This window comes from Notothenia rossii (genome assembly GCF_949606895.1).
Source record: "Notothenia rossii genome assembly, chromosome: 2".
In the NCBI taxonomy this organism is placed as follows: Eukaryota; Metazoa; Chordata; class Actinopteri; order Perciformes; family Nototheniidae; genus Notothenia; species Notothenia rossii.
The window spans coordinates 56089399-56111678 of NC_136904.1; the positions used below are offsets into that span (position 1 = coordinate 56089399).

The following is a 22280-nucleotide window of genomic DNA, read 5'->3' on the forward strand; positions in this document are numbered from 1 at the left end:
AGAAAAGTATACCCAAAACAACAATCAAGGGTAGGAAGAAAGTGGTGCCATGGTGGAATGAGGAATGCAGCAGGGCTATTAAAGAGCGAAATAATGCATTTAGAGAATTAAAGAAAAACATGACGCAAAATAATGTTATAGAGTTTCAAAGGAAAAGGGCATCTGCTCGGAGGACAATTAAATATACAAAAAAGAGAACATGGAGAGAATTTTGTTCTACCATTGGCAGAGGAGTTAAATTGGGTGATGTCTGGTCCATGTTTAAGCGGATGAGTGGGAAAAGGAAATCCATTAAAATTCCAGCCTTGGTGGATGGGGAGAGGCTGGCAGTGACAGATAAAGAGAAGGCAGATATGTTAGGAAGGACACTTGCGGCAGTACATAGTGGGGAGCATCTCAGTGATATGCATAGGCAGCAAAAACAGCAGTTACTAGCAGAGAATGAAAACGTGAAGGAGAAGAGACAGGATAATAGGTCGGCTCTGGACGTGGAATTTACAATGTCAGAACTCAAAATAGCCTTACAAGGTACAGGATATACAGCCCCAGGACAAGACCAGCTATGCTATGCTATGTTTAGACAATTACCTATGGAAACTATGAAAATGGTGTTGAGTCTTTTCAATAAAATCTGGAGAGAAGGAGATATGCCAAGTGTGTGGAAAACAGCAATCGTGCTACCATTCAATAAGCCAGGGAAAGATCCAGCTAACCCTAGTAACTACAGACCAATAGCTCTTACATCACACCTATGTAAATGGATGGAAAAGATCATTGTCCGTAGGCTCTCACATGTACTGGAACAGAAAGGGCTGCTGAGTAGTTTTCAGAGCGGATTTCGTAAAGGGCGTTCCACAATAGATGCGCTAGTAAGAGTGAGTAACGATGTGGAAAAAACATTGAAAATGAAAGAGATAATGGCAATAGTGTACTTTGACATTGAAAAGGCGTATGACTCTATGTGGAGGGATGGGTTACTGATCAAATTGGGTAGAATGGGTATTGGAGGGAGAATGTACAATTGGGTAAGGGCCTTTTTAACAGACAGGACATTTAGAGTAAAGGTTGGAGCAGATATTTCCAACTATTTTGAAATAGAAAATGGTATTCCCCAAGGGAGTGCAGTCAGTCCAATATTATTTAACATCATGATTAATGATATATTTACATGCTTAGACACATGCATTCAATCGGCTCTGTACGCAGATGATGGGGCTCTTTGGATGAGGGGAAGAAATGCCCCATACGTAATGGAGAATATAGCTAGAGCGATTACAAAAGTGGAGAGGTGGTCATATAACTGGGGATTCAAAATGTCAGAAAGCAAGTCATGCTACATGGTATTTACAAACAAACGCAAGATTGATGGCCAACAGCTAACACGATATGAGCGTCCAATGACAAAGGTGAATGAGTTCAAATACCTAGGACTGTGGTTTGATAGCAAATACACATGGAAAATGCATATTAATCAAGTGGAAACAAAATGCAAAAAAGTATTAAATTTATTGCGAGCTGTAGCTGGATGCAACTGGGGCGCAGATAAACAAGCATTAATAGACATTTACAGATCAATTATGAGGTCCACAATAGACTACGGTTGTATAGTATATGGAGCAGCAGCAAAAACATCGCTTTTAAAAATTGATAGAATACAATATAAAGCATTGCGGCTGTGTATTGGAGCAATAAAGTCATCCCCTATTAATGCAGTGCTGATAGAAGCAGGAGAGACACCTCTGGAGATCAGAAGAGAGAAACTTGCTCTGTCATACTGGGTCAGACTACAAGGTAGTGGAGAAGAAAATATTCCAAACAGAATATTACAGGATTGCTGGGAATATGCAAAATTCCAGGGACGTGGGTTTGGCTGGACGAGTAAGGAAAGAACGAGGGCATGTGGAGTGGAGAATATCCCGTTTGCCAAAGCAACTCCATTTAGCAGTGTTCCCCCATGGCTGTTCCCAGAAGCTAACATAGATATGAATATCATAGAAAGGAAAAAAGAGTGGCAAATAAATGAAGTGGGAATTAAAACAAGTATGTATCTGAACGAAAAGTATTACAATTACCTACAAATGTATACAGATGGCGCTAAGAACAAGGAAGAGCGTGTTGGAGTTGGCATATACATCCAAGACTTTAAAATATCTATTTTAAAAAGAACATCTGATCAATTATCAGTGTATACAGCAGAAATGCTTGCTGTAATAATAGGATTGCAGTGGGTTGAAGAGGTCAGACCAGATAGGGTGGTTATATGTACAGATTCATTGTCCATATTACAAAGCATACAATCAACAACAACTACTAGAGAAGACATTCTCATAGAACTGAATCATAGCCTGTTAAGACTGCACAGAAGCGGCATAGATCTGCAGTTCTGCTGGGTGCCTGCACATGAGGGGGTGAAAGGGAGCGAGTGTGCTGATAGATTAGCAAAAACTGCACTACAAAAAAGCAAATAACACTACCAGTTCAACTTGGTAAAGGAGAAGGAAAAGCAGTCATTAAGAAGAAAGGGATGGAGATCTGGCAGAAAAGGTGGGAGAAAGACCAGAAAGGCAACGACTATCACAAAGTACAAAATACAATTACAATTAATATTCATAAAGAAAGAAACAGAAGGGAGGAAATCATGATGGCTAGACTCCGAATAAATCACACGGCTTTGAATAGTACGCTGTATATCATGGGGAAAAGTGACAGTAACAAGTGTGGGAACTGTGCAGTAAAAGAAGATGTAGAACATATATTGTTAAATTGTGACATCTATAAAGCGGAAAGAGAACAATTAAAGGCTAAAGTCTTAGAGGCAGAGAGGGAGTGGAGTGTGGTTGGTGTTTTGGGAACAAAAGGAGAGGGAGTAAAAGCTACCAGAAAGGCACTGTTTACATTTTTGAGTGAAACTGGGGTAGAAAAAAGAATTTAACATTAGGTCAGGAAAGAACATAGATTTGTTTTGTTTTGTTTTATTTATTTAATGGTTTTATTAATTTATTTTAATTTTATTTTGATTAGAACATAGGTTAATGAGTTGGAATGATGTGATGATGCATACTCATGTACAGTAGGTGGCGGTATGCACCTTTTAAGTTGTTTGCAATCCGCCAAAAGCAAGAGAAGAAGAAGAAGAAGAAGAAGCTTCGAAGCACTGCTTCTATGGAATAGGAAGTCCAGGGTTGAAGCTCCGTTCGAAGCTTCAGTGTCAAACTGCCATCACTAGGAATAGGAAGTCCAGGGTTGAAGCTCCGTTCGAAGCTTCAGTGTCAAACTGCCATCACTACTGCTTGGTGTGTCAGGGGCCTGGGCCTTTAGCTCACCTGAGCTGAGACTTGGCCCTCCACCTTGTTGTTGAAAAAGCTCCTTATATCCGTTAGCGTAGCTAACTAGCAACAGATGCTAACCACAACTATCTCCTGTAAGGGTGCACGCTCGCGCACGCACACAGAATGGCTCGTGTCACACACACGCATAGTTTGAATGAAACACAGAGACTCAAAGTAGGCTACTTATACTGTATGTAGCATATTATTTCCGAATCAATCATTTTTCAAATTATGAAATTCACGCATACAAATTAAAAAAGACACATTGGGGGTGCTTAGGGGATGGATATCCTAGGGGGAGTTCCAGCACCCCCTAGCGCCCCCTAGCACCGCCTATGATAAGAAAACTATGCAATACAGTTATTGGTATTTGTTTCAGTACACATATTTATTTTAGATACTTATAGTTACAGTTTTTACGCTCTAATGGGTCTGACTAGAATGACAAATAGCATTAGTTCCACCTATTCCGTCAGCCAAGAAATCGTTTAATCATAAACTTTTTTATTTATTTTTTCATTTTCAGGGACACCGCCCCTGGACTAACCACTCAAAAATTAATAGTACTTGTAGTAGTGATTACTTACTTGCTTACTTACTTTAGAATAAATGCAACACAATGGATTAAAAAAGGAAAGATATAATAAGTGCTTTAAAAGGCATGATGGAATTGCTCATTATGTATTACCAGTAGCGCCCCTCCCGTGCAGCAGGGAGCAGTGCAGCACTCATACACAGTGTCGCAGTGACGCGTTCAGAGGTGAAAGTTGAATTCAATGAAAACATGGTTGGACACGGGGATATCCGCGTGGTTCATCGAGGTGGCTCTAAAATTAACTCCAGGCAGCCTGTCATAACCCAGGACTCAAGGTGAGGGTGTGTTTTCATCCCGGTAATGTTTAATATTCGGTGGAAGGTTTTCCCGCGGCTCTACCAGTGGTAGTTAGCCAGCGTGCTGAAACCGGTGCTGGCCGTTAGCATTAGCAACAAAAGCTGCTAGCTAACTGTTGAAGCTGCTGCTGATACAAAGTACCACCAGCTAATCTCTCTGACACTTTAGCAATGTTTTTAAACTGTTACGCAAAATGTCCAACACAGCATCAGACGTGTGTGTGTGTGTGTGTGTGTGTGTGTGTGTGTGTGTGTGTGTGTGTGTGTGTGTGTGTGTGTGTGTGTGTGTGTGTGTGTGTGTGTGTGTGTGTGTGTGTGTGTGTGTGTGTGTGTGTGTGTGTGTGTGTGTGTGTGTGTGTGTGTGTGTGTGTGTGTGTGTGTGTGTGTGTGTGTGTGTGTGTGTGTGTGTGTGTGTGTGTAGGTTTCTGCTGTGCGCCTCAGGAGAGTGTGTGAAGGTGTTCAGCACCTCCACTGAAGAGTGTGTCCACGACCTGCGGGGACACACCGACGCGGTGACCGGTGTACTGCTCAAACCCTCCAACCACCTGCAGGTACATCATCCGGCATGCACCTCCCTGTGAACGAATCCATCTTAGTCAGACTGTTTACTCGCCTTAAAAAAAAAAGACTAATTCTTACGTGGTAGAAACCCACTTCAGAACAACCATAAAAGTAAAACATTTTCACCGTAAGGTTGATTTTAGTTTACTTAAAGAGCCTGTGACACGAGTTTCCCCCATCATCCAAACCCATCAATTTGAGTAAATATTGTCCCCTTGAAAACTGTTACTGAACTGATTTTGGATATTTGTACTTTGATAACCATTAATCTGCCCTTCAATGTTGACCATTTTCTGGATCTTCTCGGGTATTCTTCAAATCCCGCCAAATTATGTGTGACGTCATTGCGGGCACAGCGCTCCAGCTGCACCGTTCAGGATCCCAGCATCTGCATGTAAACGCACGATGGCGCGCACAGCAGCAAGCTCAGACAGTTTAGGAATTAAGTGCGTCAATATGGGTGATCATACGGTCATGTAGCCAGTGGTGGACTGGGACTAAAAATCATCCCGGGACTCTCGACCGGCCCACTTCGGTACCGCTAGTAAATTGTCAACGGGGGGAGTGGGGGATGTGCTAGTGACTTATCCGACCGGCCCACTTCGGTACCGGCCCATCGGGATTTGTCCCGATGGCCAGTCCGCCACTGCACCCAGCCCAGCCCACGTAAACTGCCAACGGGGGGAGCCTCGCTGCGGGGAAACGGTGGACCTAGTGTCCCGATCGGAGTGGGAATAATAATAATAATCATAATCCGTGCATTTTATCCATTAATTTCCCCAACATTGTGGTAAAAAAAAACACACGTTTAATCCATGTTGGTATACTACAACTACAAAAAGCATCGGTTTGTTTTCTCATCAGGAAATGCAGACCGGCTCAAACAAACGATTTTTAAATCATCATCCTCACGATCATTTAATGTATCATATGTTTGCTGAATTGACATGAAAGCACTAATAAATGTAGTTTCATCCACTTGAGTTTACAACTGCAAAAATAATCGATTTGTTTTTATATCACATCCTACGGAAAGAAATTCAGCAGCTCTCACTACCGATTTGTAATCCTAATTTAATCATCATCTTCACCACGATCATTTATGTTTATGTTCGCCAAATTGACATGAAAGCACTGACAAATATGAATATACTGTAGTCAACTTCATTAAAACATTATTAACGTGCCTAAACTCAGTAATTCACCATTTCTACGCATGACAACACACTTTGTCTGTGTTTGGCTCTCTTGCCGCACAGTGAAGCGTTCCCGCATTGACGTCACTTCCGGCCTCCCCCAAAACTTCAGAATGAGTCGAAGGAATTTCCCCGCGATGTTCGAAATTATTGATATTTATCGGAACGGTATCGCACCTTCTTTTTTAAACTGTCGGTTCGAGATGACTAGTAGCCCAATATTTCATTGCACAACAGTTGTTGGGATGCTGTCACAAGCTCTTTAATTGATAATGGAAAAGGGGGTTTCCTTAAAATGTTAAATATAAATTCAAGTCACCATATAGTTCCTCTCCGAGTGATGATGACCAAACTAGCACAATATTTGTGAATAAACGTTTTAAAATCTTTAACAAATCATTTTTAAATGTATTAAAACAATATTGTTTTTTCTTTTTGCGTTATCCCTAGTCTTGTAAGTATGATTGTATGGTCGTCCACCTTTTTAAGCTGTTATACTCTTTTTTATTTATTCAAATTTGAAAGACTTAGTTACACTATTTCGTTAGTTCAGACCTTACTTGCTTCATAGGACTAACATTGTTATTTTAAGCTTGTATAATGATTTTATTATTATATTTGGTTGCAGGCGTACTCTTGCTCAGCAGATGGCACTGTCAGACTTTGGGACTTCACAGAGTGCATCCACATCAAGGTACAGCTTGATTATTGTCTTGTTTACGCTCCATGCTTTAGAATCAGTGTGGATCATCCCAACATTTAAAAAATGAGCCACCATAGCAAAACATTTTTTGATTTACATGATTTTAAACTACTAAGTTTATAAACAGGACTGTCCAAAAACCTGTATTAGTTTAGAAGGTAAAAGAAAAATGTTCCTAAAAAAAAAAAAAAAAACCCATCTCTAAACCACCTCTTTCACACACATTTAAGCTATTCTATGTAAAAATGTAATGTAATATATCCATTCCGCTGAAACCCCACTGATCAAAAACCCTCTCACACTTTGAAATCCTCTTATCTAACAGCAGCGTAAGCAAGTTGTTGATATTGTGGAGCTGGTACCCTGTCACAGTTTTTCCTATATATTTATACCTTAGTATAGTTAGCCCCACATAATGTGACTTGATGCACAACAAAGCAATAGGGAAGGACTAGTTTGAGATCAGTTTTGGAAAGAGCTTGTGTTATGTTTTCTCTGATGTCTGGCAGCCATGTATGACTATTGCTTGATCTCCTCCAGACTTACGTCATTGGATACCCGGTCTACTCCATCTATGCATCTGCACACCATGAAGGAGTTATCTTCGTCGTTACCCCCATGCTAAATGACAAAAGATCTGGTAGGTTTGACACCTTTTTTCCTCGTGGTCTTGACCTTTGTCACAGCAGAAAGTTAGACTGGCCAAAGTAGGAAAATTACAGTTTATTTAAAATGTAATGATGGCTGTTCTGAAAGTTTCTCTGGTGGTGATGTTAGCATAGCAATCAAAGCTAAACTGACTATAACTTGACTACTTGTTGCTATCCTATTGTGGCATAAGCCGTTTTCTACAGGGACATTTTACCGGCGTATTTTTCATTATGATTCTACTTGTGATAGTCGGACATGACAACCTGTGCAGCCCATGTATTGATTCCATCTGATAGCTGCTATAATACAAAACTTCTGCCTGCTCTCCACAATGACCAATGACAGCGAACGGATGGTCAAAGTAAGGCACAAATAAACAGAATCACGCTAAGCCTGGTTAGTGTTGCCTGACTTTATAAAGTGTGTTTTTTTAAATGTGTGGTTGCGTCTAGTCACTTTGCTCAGCTGCTTGTCTCAACTTTTATTTGCCGTTCTCGCAATAAACTTGCTCAGGTTGATCCCGACCCTGCCTCCGACGTATGCGGTTCTTGCTTCTAGGCCGACCATTTTTTGGAGCTTGGTAAGAACCGGTTTTCGGGGAAAAGAGCCGGCTCTGCTGCGGTGTGGACAGGAAAAAACTGTGCTTATCAGGCTCTAGCTCTGAACCGGCCCTGGAACCGCGTTGGTGTGAAAGGGGCAAAAAAGTCTCCTGTGAAAAGGGTATGATGACCAAGCTGTCTCAGCAGCCTTTAGACAACCTGTGTGCTTTGGCAAATTTGACTTATTTTTACTATTTGACTTTACTAATATAAACCAACAATAAAAGTACTGCTATGCACTTACTCATTTATGTTTTTTACATTACGTAACGTTCTGTTTCAATCCATTTTTGTTGACGTTTAACCATTCACAAAAAATCCAACAAAACAAAAAACAAGGGGTGCAGAAATGTTTTAACTGGGTGGTCAAACTTTAATCTAACAGCACAATGAATCCCCTATTATAACCACAATAGGAAAAACATTATTTTAGGGTGGCAATGTCATAAAATAACAGATTTATATAAAAAAAAAAAAATAGAAGCACTGCATGTAAAAAGATCACTTTGGAGACAGCCACAATAATATAATAGAAAATAGGGCTGTGCAATTAATCGTATTTTAATCTCGATTACGATTTTGGCTGGCAACGATTACGAAAACAGCGTCATCGAAATAAAACGATTATTTTGCTGCATTTCCCTTTTGCAATAATGCTCTCAATTTGTCTTGCATTATACAGTGGGGAAAAAAAGTATTTAGTCAGCCACCAATTGTGCAAGTTCTCCCACTTAAAAATATAAGAGAGGCCTGTAATTTTCATCCTAGGTATACCTCAACTATGAGAGACAAAATAAAAACAGAAAATCACTGTCTGATTTTTAAATAATTTATTTGCAAATTATGGTGGAAAATAAGTATTTGGTCAATAACAAAAGTTCATCTCAATACTTTGTTATATACCCTTTGTTGGCAATGACAGAGGTCACACGTTTTCTGTAAGTCTTCACAAGGTTTTCACATACTTTTGCTGGTATTTTTAGGGCTGTAGCGATACACTAATCTCACGATACGATACACGATATTCAGCTCACGGTACGATATATATCACGATATTCCGCCAACAATACGATTCGATATAATTCGATACACTTACATCATTTTCTGAAAGATTTTAAAGGGACAGAGTGATTTCGGTGACATCTTGTGAGTGTTCCATTGACTTGGATTGAATTGATTCAACTGAAAACTGAAAGCATCAATTATACAATATATGGCTCTGACTAGACAGAGAGTCTACAGCTTGCAAATGCTGGACAAAATGACTCAAAAGATGTGCTGAGAATTTGTTTCATTTATTGAAACAGTGCAAACTGTAGCTTACAAGCCTTTGAAACGTAAGTACATAAAGTGCAGTATCACCATGGACAATGGAGAATTAAAAGGTGCAGCAGGTGGCCTGTTCTGAACAGATTCTTTAACACAGAATATGAGGTAGCCAATAATTCAAGTCACTAAGAACAACATTGAATGTAAAATGTACCTGCCAATAATTCAAGTCCAAAGGAGTAACATTTAAGCCAAAAACACTAAACAGAAAGGCTCCTCTCTACATAACTGCATCTACATTCTCTTCAGATTTTTGTTCAGGAATATAATCTGATCAACGTGGTCTGGGAGAAGTGCACTTCTCTGAGCAGTGACGATGGCCCATTCCCAAACCGCCCCCTACACCCTACCCCTACACCCTACCCCTCCGTTTGCGCGTTCACGCGGAGGGTCCGCCATATTGAGGGCTGTTCCAAAGCAACGAGTGTGGGGCGGTGTGGAGGGGGAGTGGGCTAACAAGCCCTCAAACAGCGAGTCTGCAGCGGTGCTGACTTGAGACCGGTCTCTACCTGACCGGAGTCACGCTGTGTGTGTCCGTCAGGAAACAAGCTGTTAACAAGTAGTTCCAGCAAACATCCACTGATAAACTGCGATGTTAACAACCTCATGGTAACCTCATATGTTTTTAATTTAGGATTGTACCTGTGTTTAGTCTAGAACAGCGGTTTTCAAAGTGTGAGGCGCGCCTCCCCTGGGGGGCGCCAGAGAGCTTCAGGGGAGGCGCAGCGTGAGACACAAAAGAATGAGAAAAAGACAAGTAAAGTGACACTTGCCCACTTGTGGCTGTCTGTGGAGACCGAGTTCCCCCACCTCGCCAAAAAGGCTGTAAAAGTGCTCATTCCCTTCACCTCCACCTACCTGTGTGAGTGCAGGTTTTCCGCATTGACTTTGATCAAAAGCAAGTACCGGTCAAGGCTGAAGCCAGAGGATGATCTGCGTTTATTCCTCTGTGCATCAAAGACGCAGACTCATTGTTCCCACTAAAGTAGGGGTGAGTGTAATAAGGGGGCAAAGTTGACGTTCAGTGTGTTACCGGGAGAAAGGATTTATCCACCATGTTGAAAATGTTAAAAAAAATATGTCTTGAGAACACGGCGTGCGGAAATATACGGGTCGTGCTGCAGCTAGATGTGCCTGTCCTCTGTAAGAAGGTGTCGGCGACTGACATGCAAGGAAGAACGGCTGTCCACAGGCTGTTCCAACTTTAACAACTGTATGAACTTCCAGGGTAGTGAATTGAACATGCAATTGTAATTGGGTGTGTGGTATATTTTCATGCACGGACACGCATGTTCCACAACACAAACTGAACAACACTCAATTTTCCGATCGCTACCAGCGTCCTTGCGATCTTGTTATAATAACAAGTGCACGTTACTGATGCAATATGGTTGAGACCATTCGGGCTTATTCTAGAGGGTTGCAAGGAATAGTCCAAGTAGTGGGGGAGTTTTATACAATATGTTTAAAACATAAAAATAAAAATGTTTAAAAAAGTTATTGTTTAATGTTTTACGGAGGTGACGCTACTCAGCCAATCAAATCGGTGCAGTCAGCACGATAGATTCAAACACACACACACAGAGACGAGACAAGAGGAGAGAAACAGTCGGAGTAATTTCAAATGGCGGAAGGTAGACAGCGAAAACAGAGCATTTAATTACATTTTCTCTTACTGGACCTCTTTGAAATGCAATTAAATACCCCTGCATTATAGCAACAATAATTATAATAATAATAATAACAATAACAGCAATAATAATTGGGAGGGGGGGCGCGGCTGTTCTTATGTTCTCTGAGGGGAGGCTCACCTACCCACACTTTGAAAACCCCTGGTCTAGAAAAAGGTAAATGTGTGCATTTTATTATAAAGTTGTGTATATTTACTGACCGTTGCAAAAACTAAGAAGCTTATAAACATCAGGTTTCAAACTAAAAGAGCTTTGAAACACAATGAAAGATGTTAGGAGTTTTATTTGAGTTATTAATTTAAACTTTTTGTCTCAGAGATGCTGATTTGAAACCGTTGTTACATACAGTTACGGCATTTCCTGTTTCTGCCGGAGAGAGGGGAGTCCGTCCCAAAGCTTGCTGCTGTATTTACTCCCTCCATCTGACAGGAGGGAGCCTCGTTGAGCTGCGAGTGTGGCTAAAGACGGAGTTCACTCCGTCACGGAGGGGTAGGGTCGAGGGAGTGGTTTGGGATTGGGCCGATATCTCCGGCGGTAGAGAAGACCCTCTCCAATGTGGTTAATGTTTGCCGCCATTCTCCTGAACTCACTGCGAGAAGAAGACACCGGCGTCTGTGTATCTAGAAATTAGGGCTGTGCAATTAATCGTATTTTAATCGCGATTACGATTATGATTATGGCTTGCGACGATTATGAAAACAGCATAATTGACAAAATAAGATTATTTAGCTGGGTGCGCTTTCACCCCTCCCTAAAAGCCCACTCGGCCACGTGGGGTGGGAGTGACATGTGTTGTGAGTGTTCAGCGCGAGCGAAGATGTCAGAACAAGAGCAGCAACTCGTTAAAAAGAAGGGTCGCGGGGAGATTCCAAGTCGATCGCGAGATGTGTCTAAAAATAGAACAACAATATTCTGTTTTATCGCTAATGTCCTGTAACATAATCTTCCTGTGCCAGAATAATGCACTTGAACTCATCAAAGCTTTGTGATTGGCCGGCGTCACCCCATGTGTCAGGGCGTTGCTGGTGGGCAGTGGGCACCATTTCGCTGACGTTGTCCGTGTCAAAAGGGGTGACCGACAAGTTGACAGTTCATCTGTCTCATCTGCAATGCGAGTGTGGCTAATTTAGGGGCGTCATTTCAAAACAGTGCACAAAAGCTACGAGACAGAATGAAAGGACAGCTAAATGCACAGCAGTCCATTTTCACCAGGCCCAACAACAAGAGCAAGGCTGCTACCATAGCATCTTATCGTGTCAGCCACGTTCTTGCGAAACACATGAAGTCTTTCAAAGACGGCAACGTTGTGAAAGAAGCATTCCTGGAGGCTGCCGGCGCGCTTTTGGGGGACAGTAAAAATAACAGTAGCATTTCAACAGGTTTTTGATATAATACAAACTCAAGTTAGATACCGTTATTAATCAGCTGTAAGTTTTAGTTTGTTTGAACTTATTCATTATAATTATTGTACTTAATGGTATAAGAATGCAAACATTACGATTTGTTCTTTTTAAATGGATTATAGCCTATTATCAATTCAGCTTAAGAAAATGTTGCTTGCGTCCTATTTTAAATGCATTTCTTTTTATACTCTAATAAAATGCAACAAAAAATGGTGTTGATTCTATTAATTTGGTCTTTTTTATTGAACTTTGGCAGCAGATTCCTGTGTAGCTTCAGATCTGAGTTGTCTTATTAGTAAGCCTAATTTATACTTTTGTAGCAACACTATTTGTATATAATGGCAAAGAAAGGGTTCAGAGTCTTTTCTTTTTTCCCTGTGTCATACAGTATGTGGCAGCACTGCCACAAGTTCCTCTTCAGAGAGGGTCTTCAGTACAGGTGGTAATATTGTCACCTGCCTGCGCTCATCTCTGAAACCAGACCATATAAACAGGCTGGTGTTTCTTGCAAAAAATCTTTAAGAGATGACATGAGCAGCCCTACCAGCATTTGCCATGGTTCCCAAAACATTTTTATTTGGTCTTAAATTGTAGTTCAACATTTATTTCCTGTTACTTCTGGACCATGACGGTTGGCCAGCCTTCAACGTTTCACTGAGTGGAATATGTTTGACCAAAATGTTGGCTATATTTTTTATAGTTTTCAGTAGGTTGTGACAGTGCACTGCAACATATTTGATTTAATTTATTTTGGTCTAATTTATTTTTCTTTATCATATTAATATATGTTTAGTATGGAAGTGTGCTCCAACATATTTGTTGATCTTGTTTATTGGTAAAATATTATTTGTTTTAAAGTCCAATAAATGGTCAATGCATAATCGTCAAAAATAATCGTGATATCAATTACTGACCCAAATAATCGTGATTATGATTTTTGCCATAATCGCACAGCCCTACTAGAAATGCTCTACAGCGACACTAGCGGCTCGGCTGGCTGACGTAATCGCTCTTCATGCAAAGCGAACGGGGGGGAATGGGCAGCGAGCAGAGTGCCAGGCGGAACACGGGGGATTTGAATGGGACTTAATGTATCGATAACCGCGGCTGAAATATCGATACTTTCTCGGGAAACAAAATATTGATATATATCGCAGGATCGATTCAATTGCACAGCCCTAGGTATTTTGGCCCATTCCTCCATGCAGATCTCCTCTAGAGCACATCCTCTTGATGTTTTGGGGCTGTCGCTGGGCAACACGGACTTTCAACTCCCTCCAAAGATTTTCTATGGGGTTGAGATCTGGAGACTGGCTACGCCACTCCAGGACCTTGAAATGCTTCTTACGAAGCCACTCCTTCGTTGCCCGGGCGGTGTGTGTTTGTGATCATTGTCATGCTGAAAGATCCAGCCATGTTTCATCTTCAATGCCCTTGCTGATGGAAGGAGGTTGTCACTCAAAATCTCACGATACATGGCCCCATTCATTCTTTCCTTTACACGGATCAGTCGTTCTGGTCCCTTTGCAGAAAAACAGCCCCAAAGCATGATGTTTCCACCCCCATGTTTCACAGTAGGTATGGTGTTCTTTGGATGCAACTCAGCATTCTTTCTCTTCCAAACACGTCTAGTTGAGTTTTCACCAAAAAGTTCTATTTTGGTTTCATCTGACCATATGACATTCTCCCAATCCTCTTCTGGATCATCTAAATGCTCTCTAGCGAACTTCAGACGGGCCTGGACATGTACTGGCTTAAGCAGGGGGACACATCTGGCACTGCAGGATTTGAGTCCCTGGCGGCGTAGTGTGTTACTGATGGTAGCCTTTGTTACTTTGGTCCCAGCTCTCTGCAGGTCATTGACTAGGTCCCCCCGTGTGGTTCTGGGATTTTTGCTCACCGTTCTTGTGATCATTTTCACCCCACGGGGTGAGATCGAGGGAGATTATCAGTGGTCTTGTATGTCTTCCATTTTTCTAATAATTGCTCCCACAGTTGATTTCTTCACACCAAGCTGCTTAACTATTGCAGATTCAGTCTTCCCAGCCTAGTAAAGGTCTGCAATTGTGTTTCTGGTGTCCTTTGACAGCTCTTTGGTCTTGGCCATAGTGGAGTTCGGAGTGTGACTATTTGAGGTTATGGACAGGTGTCTTTTATACTGATAACGAGTTCAAACAGGTGCCATTAATACAGTTAACAAGTGGAGGACAGAGGAGGCTCTTAAAGAAGAAGTTACAGGTCTGTGAGAGCCAGAAATCTTGTTTGTTTGTAGGTGACCAAATACTTATTTTCCACCATAATTTGCAAATAAATTCTTTAAAAATCAGAGAATGTAATTTTCTGGATTTTTTTTTTCTTCTTCTCATTTTGTCCCTCATAGTTGAGGTATACCTAGGATGAAAATTACAGGCCTCTCATCTTTTTAAGTGGGAGAACTTGCACAATTGGTGGCTGACTAAATACTTTTTTGCCCCACTGTACATCCTGCCCGCGCCCCTCCCTAAAATCCCTCTCGGCCAGGTTGTGTTGTGACCCGGTTGTGACCATAGACTGTATATATAAAGGTTGTGACTTGCAGTCTGTTTAATAAATCCATATAATACGTTGCCGTGTCTTTATTCCCCGGTCCTCCATGCGTACAGTCAAATTTGACTAACTCGTCAAGACGGAGCCTCTTAGCTCGCTACTTAGGGGTTATTGAAATAAGAGTACTGCGGTTAGCAGTATAATTAAACATTACAGTTTGTGAGTGGCATTAGTTATCATATTTATATATGTTTAGTAGATTGTGGAAGTGCGTTCCAAGATATTTGTTGACCTTTATTGGTATTTATTATTTTGATATTATTTATTTAAATGTAGATATAAATGTATACTTTTTTTAAATGTTGTATTAGTTTTTCAGTGGAATTATAGAGTAATCAACTGTTAAAAACATACTGTTCAAATTATTATTATTTTTTTTTAAAAAGTTTAATAAACGGATGTTTTTCAAAGTTATGATTTTTGCCATAACCGAGCAGCCCTAATAGAAAATGTAACCAAAAAGGTTCACACCACTACTTACAGCACCCTATTATTCAGTTGGGAAGAGGTGTTTTCATTCTTATTGTGGCATAAATAAATATGTATTACATATATCTCACACAAATATTTCATACTGAGATGTGTTAAAACTTTTCTCCGTGGAATACTTATGTGCGTGTAGTAGAAGTTTTCCAAATAGCAAAGTTAGATCATCTAGATCAGTGTTTCTCAAACTTTTTCATACCAAGGACCACTTAACCAATAAAAAAAACACTCGCGGACCACCTAACTCCACAAATATCCAAAATCACATCGTTTTTCTAGAACAGATTACAAATCGCCTGAAAATGGTACAAACAAGTGGCAACATGTGTGATGGTGTTGCGCTGGGCTATATCATGAAATTGAAACTCAAGCTCGCTCCATTTCGGAGATATTCCCGCGAGAGTGCGGAAAACTTAAATGTATTTATTTCAAATGTGAAATTTTAACAATATACTCAGGGACCACTAGGGGGCCCTCACAGACCACCAGTGGTCCACGGACCACATTTTGATAAGCACTGATCTAGATGGAAATTGTTGACTCCCAAGTGTTTTTTTCAACCCATTAATTTCAGTGTGAGCAGGTCAAATCAGGATGTGCATCATTTTCATTTTATCTATTTACTCAGGCACACTTTTTTTACACTAGGAGGCACATAAATGTTAAATCATGTGGACCTAACATGTGTGTAGTAGAATTTGGGGTGAGAGTTCACTGGGTGAGGATGTGTTCAACACTGTGTTTGCAGAGGTGTTCCAGCTGGTTGCAGTGCATCTTCCTCAGAGCGGAGATCAGCTGGTGGAGGCCCTAGAGCTTTCTGCTGTTCTCAGTGACGTCAGCTCCAACCCAGCAGCCATCGGCTTTGGCAAAGGGGTAAATACAGCACCACTACTGTGATCTGCACACCATCTGGAAATGTTACATTCCCAAAAGTGATGTCCCATACTTGCCAACGTATCAGAGGGATATTAGACAAAACTTTATCTGACTTTTCTGCTGTGGCAGAATACATTTTTGTGGGAGATTTCAATTTTTTTGGCAATGAGATCTAGATATTTATATTAATCGCAATTGTTACCCTTTTAAACAATAAGATATACAGCTTTAGCATGATTACCACTCGAGTAAAGTTCCCTGTTGTTGCTTGGTTTCTTCCGCCACGTATGTCTTTTAAACAAAATGTTATCCGTCACAGGGGGAATTTATTGCTTCAGCTAAAGGTTTGCATCTGGAGGTCTTCTTCTTCAAGAAGCAGAAGTCATACAGGTGAGCCACACTGCTTCAGTTAACCTGTTAAGCCCCATAGCGCCCACCGGCAGTTCGCTGCCGATTACTACGCACCCCGTGGGCGGGCGGGCAGGCCGAATATCCGCTGCTGATTGCTACCGAATATCCGGAGCCCGAAAAATGGTATTCGGGACAACCCTACTAACCCATCATCCAAGGGTGGTTTTCACTATAAGTAATGTTTTTTTTTTTTTTTTTTAACGGACACTATAATTTACGTTTTCTTACTATGTTCAATCTGAATTTACTTTAAAATTTAAAAAATCTATATTGATTGTGATTCTTCTACATCCAACTCAAAGGTTTATCATTGCTTTAAGAAAAAAGAGGATTCATTTACCCCTTTTAGAAGTGAAGTTATTGCCATTTGTTGGGAATGTCATTTTTGAGCCTGAGACCTGAAAAACAGGCTCAGGGCTGAACAGGTTAACAGGTGTGGAGTATTTTTTGAATATGCAAATTCATTATTTTCCATCAATTGACACATTGAGTTTCAAAGTAATACTATTCACAGCTACGGATTGCAAAGGCCAAAAACACCATTTATTTTGTTCCAGACACAAAGTTATGTAGAACTCAAGAGTAAAGATCATGAAACACTTGTTCAAATCTGCCAACTAAGCCACAAGGATGATCAATAATACTGCATGTCTGTCCTTGTGCGGCCTGTTAATAGGTTTTCCCTTAAAGAAGACAACAAGAAGGGAGGCAAGAACACATTCATGTGCGTCGCCTGTCACCAGAAAGAGGACTGCATTGCCACCGGGCATGAGGACGGCAAGATTCGCTTGTGGTGAGTGCAGCAGTAACATAGCCTTGGAGCATATTCCTCACATCCAGTGCTTTGTTGATTTCAAATGTATATTCTTAACAGATTAGGCACATTAGGTCTCTGTAGTGATGTTTATGAAGTGTATGAATCTAGAAGATGCATGCTTTTCTTACATTACCCTTTTGTCCTTTCAGGAGGAACTTCAACCACAAGAAGGAGTACACGTACTCCACCCTGCACTGGCACCACAGTGCTGTCAGCTCACTGTGCTTCACACCAGAAGGTACACACACACACATCACCTGTTTTATCCTTTCTTTCTTCATCTACTTCAGACAGGATTATTCTTTTCAATACAGCTATTTTAAGTTCTTGGACAGGCAACTAGAGTTTTTGTCCGGTTTTCGAAAATCATTTTGTGCTTGAATGACTTAATTAGTTCCGGATGGTCCTGCCTCTGTATCCATTTGGTCTTTGCTTTCTTAGGCACTAACCTACTGAGTGGAGGCTTGGAGTCGGTGCTCGTCCAGTGGCGGTACAACCAAGAGAGTCAGCGGGATTTCCTGCCCCGCTTGGGTTCTGCCATCACACACATCGCTGTCTCACCGGATGGAGCACTGTTCTGTACTTCACACAGTGACAATAGTAAGGAGCTATAACCTGTATTATTCACTTGGATAAAACACAATTCGCAACAAGCTGTTGGGAATGTTTTGGCGGTGGACACCAGGGTTTTGTGTCACAAACAAATGTGATAAATACTGGTCTAATGTCTGTGTTAACTGAGCTTAAAAACAACTGGTAGGCAGGCTATATAAAGAATGAAATCGTCAAAGCATGTAGAGTTAGAATAAACTGTATTGAAAAGTTGGCTTATGCTGCTTGTACAGTTGCAAGAAAAAGTATGTGAACCCCTTGGAATTACCTGGATTTCTGCATAAGTTGGTCATAAAATGGAGGAAGCCACTGCTGTCCAGAAAAACATTGCTGCACGTTTGAAGTTTGCAAAAGATGTTCCACAGCACTACTGGCAAAATATTCTGTGGACAGATGAAACCAAAGTTGAGTTTTTTGGAAGGAACACACAACGCTATGTGGAGAAAAAAAGGCACAGCACACCAACATCAAAACCTCATCCCAACTGTGAAGTATGGTGGAGGGAGCATCATGGTTTGGGGCTGCTTTGCTGCCCCAGGGCCTGGACAGATTGCCATCATGGACGGAAAAATGAATTCTCAAGTTTATCAAGACATTTTGCTGGAGAACTTAAGGCCATCTGTCCACCAATTGAAGCTCAACAGAAGATGGGTGATGCAACAGGACAACGACCCAAAGCACAGAAGTAAATCAACAACAGAATGGCTTCAACAGAAGAAAATACGCCTTCTGGAGTGGCCCAGTCAGATTCCTGATCTCAACCCAATTGAGATACTGTGGCATGACCTCAAGAGAGCGATTCACACCAGACATCCCAAGAATATTGCTGAACTGAAACAGTTTTGTAAAGAGGAATGGTCCAAAATTCCTCCTGACCGTTGTGCAGGCCTGATATGCAACTATAGGAAACGTTTGGTTGAGGTTATTGCTGCCAAAGGAGGGTCAACCAGTTATTAAATCCAAGGGTTCACATACTTTTTCCACCCTGCACTGTGAATGTTTACATGGTATGTTCAATAAAAACATAAAAACATATTGTTTGTGTGGTTTTTAGGGATGTCCCGATAACCTTTTTTTGCTCCCGATCCGATTCCGATCATTTGATTTTGACAATTTGCCGATACCGATTTTTCCCGATCCGATTTTTATGCAATGCGTTAAGAGAAAAAAAAGCATTCAAGTTGTCCCTTAAGGTAATTTTTTTATTTAAATTGGATATTCTATCCAACATGGATATAGCTTCTTTCTTTCACAGCAGCATTGGATCAGTTCAGTTGTGCAGCATTGGATCAAAACAAAATAAAGCTTTCAGTACTCGTGAGCTTACTGCTACAATTAGACACTGCGCCCTGCCCACTCTGTTGCCAGATTTGAGAGAAATAAGCAACCAGGTCTATGAAAACAAGCCCCAAAGAAGCAACACATACATGATATTCTGTCATTTGAAACCAAAACTAAGGCCTCAGGATGACTTTAAGACTTGAACATGGTCATTTTTGTTTTGTAACATTGAATACAAAATTAAAAAAAAGTATTTATAAAAAAAAAAAAAATCCCTATTCCCGATTTTTTTTCCTCCCGATTCCAATCTTTTGAAAATCGCGTGATCGGCTCCGATCCCCGATCACGTGATCGGATCGGGACATCTCTAGTGGTTTTAGCTTAAACAGACTGTGTTTGTCTATTGTTGTGACTTAGATGAAGATCAGAACACATTTTATGACCAATTTATGCAGAAATCCAGGTAGTTCCAAAGGGTTCACATACTTTTTCTTGCAACTGTACATTAAATTCCAAATACAGGCCAACTGAACACGTAACGCTCACTAAGTGGCTTATTCAACTCTACACTAAGCTGTAATCACTGAAACTATTACCAGCTGGTGGTCAACTTTATCCTCTACATAGCCTGTAGGTTTACTTTCCCATATTACACAAACTCCTTGAAAAGTTTTGTAGTACTTGGTGCTGGGTCCAAAACCAAAGCTGACAGTCTTAGTTTACCTGTGATAGACACCACCTATGTGCACTGCGGGGGTCTACATTACATCTTCCTAAGAGAACGTTGTGATCAGAGATATTTAAATATGACAACATTTCAACACTTTTTCTTTCCTCTCAAATGCTCTGGTTGCAACCTGGTTTGAACCCTGAAAGCTTTACATTTGACAGTACATTTTGCTCCTAGTCGCTTTGACCCTTGCAGTTCGCTGATGGAGTTAAGAAAGGCAAATGGCTGCAGCGCTAAAATGTTAAGATAGAACGGTTTAAGAGATTTCAGTATAAAATACAGGCCATGGTAACTGATTTTTTTTTTCTTCCTCTTTTAGAGATTACGATCATCCAGAGTAGTGTTAAAGTGTCGGCTGTCATCCAGGGCCTGGTCAAAGGTGAGTACACACTGGAGGTCGATCATAAATATGCTGTATTCGCTCATAAATGATACATATCTTCATTACAGTTCTTGGAAAACAATCTTTGATTACCAAAAGAGAATAACAAAGTCCTGGCATGACTTTGGCATAAACATTACCAATAAATCAAACAAGAGTGCACGGGGCTTCTTTTTTTTGAAGAAACTGTGTCTCAGGGCTTCTTAACATTTATGAAACTATTAATTTTCCCTACTCACTTAACGGGAAGAAACTCAGCTAACTGACAATACGAAATATTTTTGCCGAATCAAAACACAAGTCTCACAAGAAACGTCTAAATGAGCCCTGAGCGAAAAAATTATATCGCACAAACAAGATGTCAATTGGCAAACTGGATTCCACAGATTCCAGAAATATTAGTATCATCACTGAGCGATCCGAACTTGCGACAGGGGAAGGGAAAACAGACATCACAACACGTAGCTTCACGGAGGAAGCACAGATATATATTTACCTTAGCTGTTGTTCTGATCAAAAGTTGTGTTCAAAGGCATTAAAACGATAAAAATGCTGCTGAAGGTTAATCCAATGGTTAATCCAATGTGTCTGTGTCACTTTGAAATTAATTCTGATAATCCATCTTCATATTTACTAGTTTTCAGAGCGTAACATAGCTTTCGACTTGCTGCGCGTAAATCTCACTCTTCAATGGTAACGTGTGTGTGTGTATGTGGAACTTCCCCTTCGATTCTATTGGCTTTAACGATTCAAAAGAGGTGTCAATCACCAAAATCGACCAATGGGTTCCAGAAAAACGGCAAATCCACCCAAATTACCCAAAAGGTGTATTGTTTTTTGCTAAACCTCTCTTAAAAAGTTAAAATGTCACTTGTTTTGCATCAATCTTGATACAGGGTACTTATTATATGTTATAGTTTGGATTCCTAAAGCTTTTAGTCTACTATCCCATCATTCAAGGGTGGTTTTCACTATAAGTAAACTCACAGGTTTATCATTGCTTTGAGAAAAAAGATGCTTAATTTACCCCTTTTTAGAAGGGAAGATATAGTCATTTGTTCAGGGCATGTCATTTTCGGGCCTGAGACCTGAAAACAGGCTCGGGGCTGAACAGGTTAATTGACTCCTATGCTGGTGATCAGTGGGTTTTTTGTGTCTTTTATCACCAGATATATCTTGTCTTGTTTTATATTTTGTATCTTTGTTCAAGCAGATTGACATAGTGTAAAACAAGTATTCTTTTGTTGTTGCATACGTTTGTGCCAGTCTGCAGGATAAAAATGTTTTATCCTATAAAACCACTTTATATTTTCAATCAACCTAGAATAAACTAGAAGCAATTGATATTCACTCCTTTTTTTGTCCTGGTACAGGAGAAAGTGTCAGGACAAACTTGATGGTGGACCCTCGCAGCAAATCCCTGGTGCTGAACGGGAAACCAGGCCAACTGCAGTTCTACTCCCTCCAGAGAGACAAACTGCTGTACAACGTAAGAACTCAAATAGGGTCCAAGGGAATTGCAGTAACATATTTTGATTACAGACAGTTAAACACAAAGATATATATATATACTGATCCTCATTGTGAATTATCTTTGAATTTATAAACATGTATGTAACATTTGAGCATTTAAACTAGACCTAGGTTATATATTTTGTTGAGTTCTCCCAATTGTTTTCAACAATTTTCAACAAAGTCTTTAATTATAATCAAGTTAACAGTTTTATTTGATCTGCTTTATGATGA

The 22280-nt window shown here is 40.5% G+C and overlaps 1 protein-coding gene across 1 annotated transcript in view; it reads left to right on the forward strand.

Moving 5' to 3' along the window:
* Positions 1-3141: 3141 nt before the first annotated feature.
* Positions 3142-22280, forward strand: part of wdr75 (WD repeat domain 75) — a 40274-nt gene continuing 21135 nt past the window's right edge. Inside the window, exons 1-11 of the mRNA XM_079663401.1 lie at positions 3142-4199; positions 4642-4771; positions 6606-6671; positions 7221-7320; positions 16174-16298; positions 16621-16691; positions 17389-17505; positions 17679-17767; positions 17971-18129; positions 20472-20531; positions 21908-22023. Of these exons, the coding sequence (XP_079519527.1) occupies positions 4114-4199; positions 4642-4771; positions 6606-6671; positions 7221-7320; positions 16174-16298; positions 16621-16691; positions 17389-17505; positions 17679-17767; positions 17971-18129; positions 20472-20531; positions 21908-22023 (1119 nt within the window). The 5' untranslated portion in view covers positions 3142-4113. The remainder of the gene's footprint in view (positions 4200-4641; positions 4772-6605; positions 6672-7220; positions 7321-16173; positions 16299-16620; positions 16692-17388; positions 17506-17678; positions 17768-17970; positions 18130-20471; positions 20532-21907; positions 22024-22280) is intronic.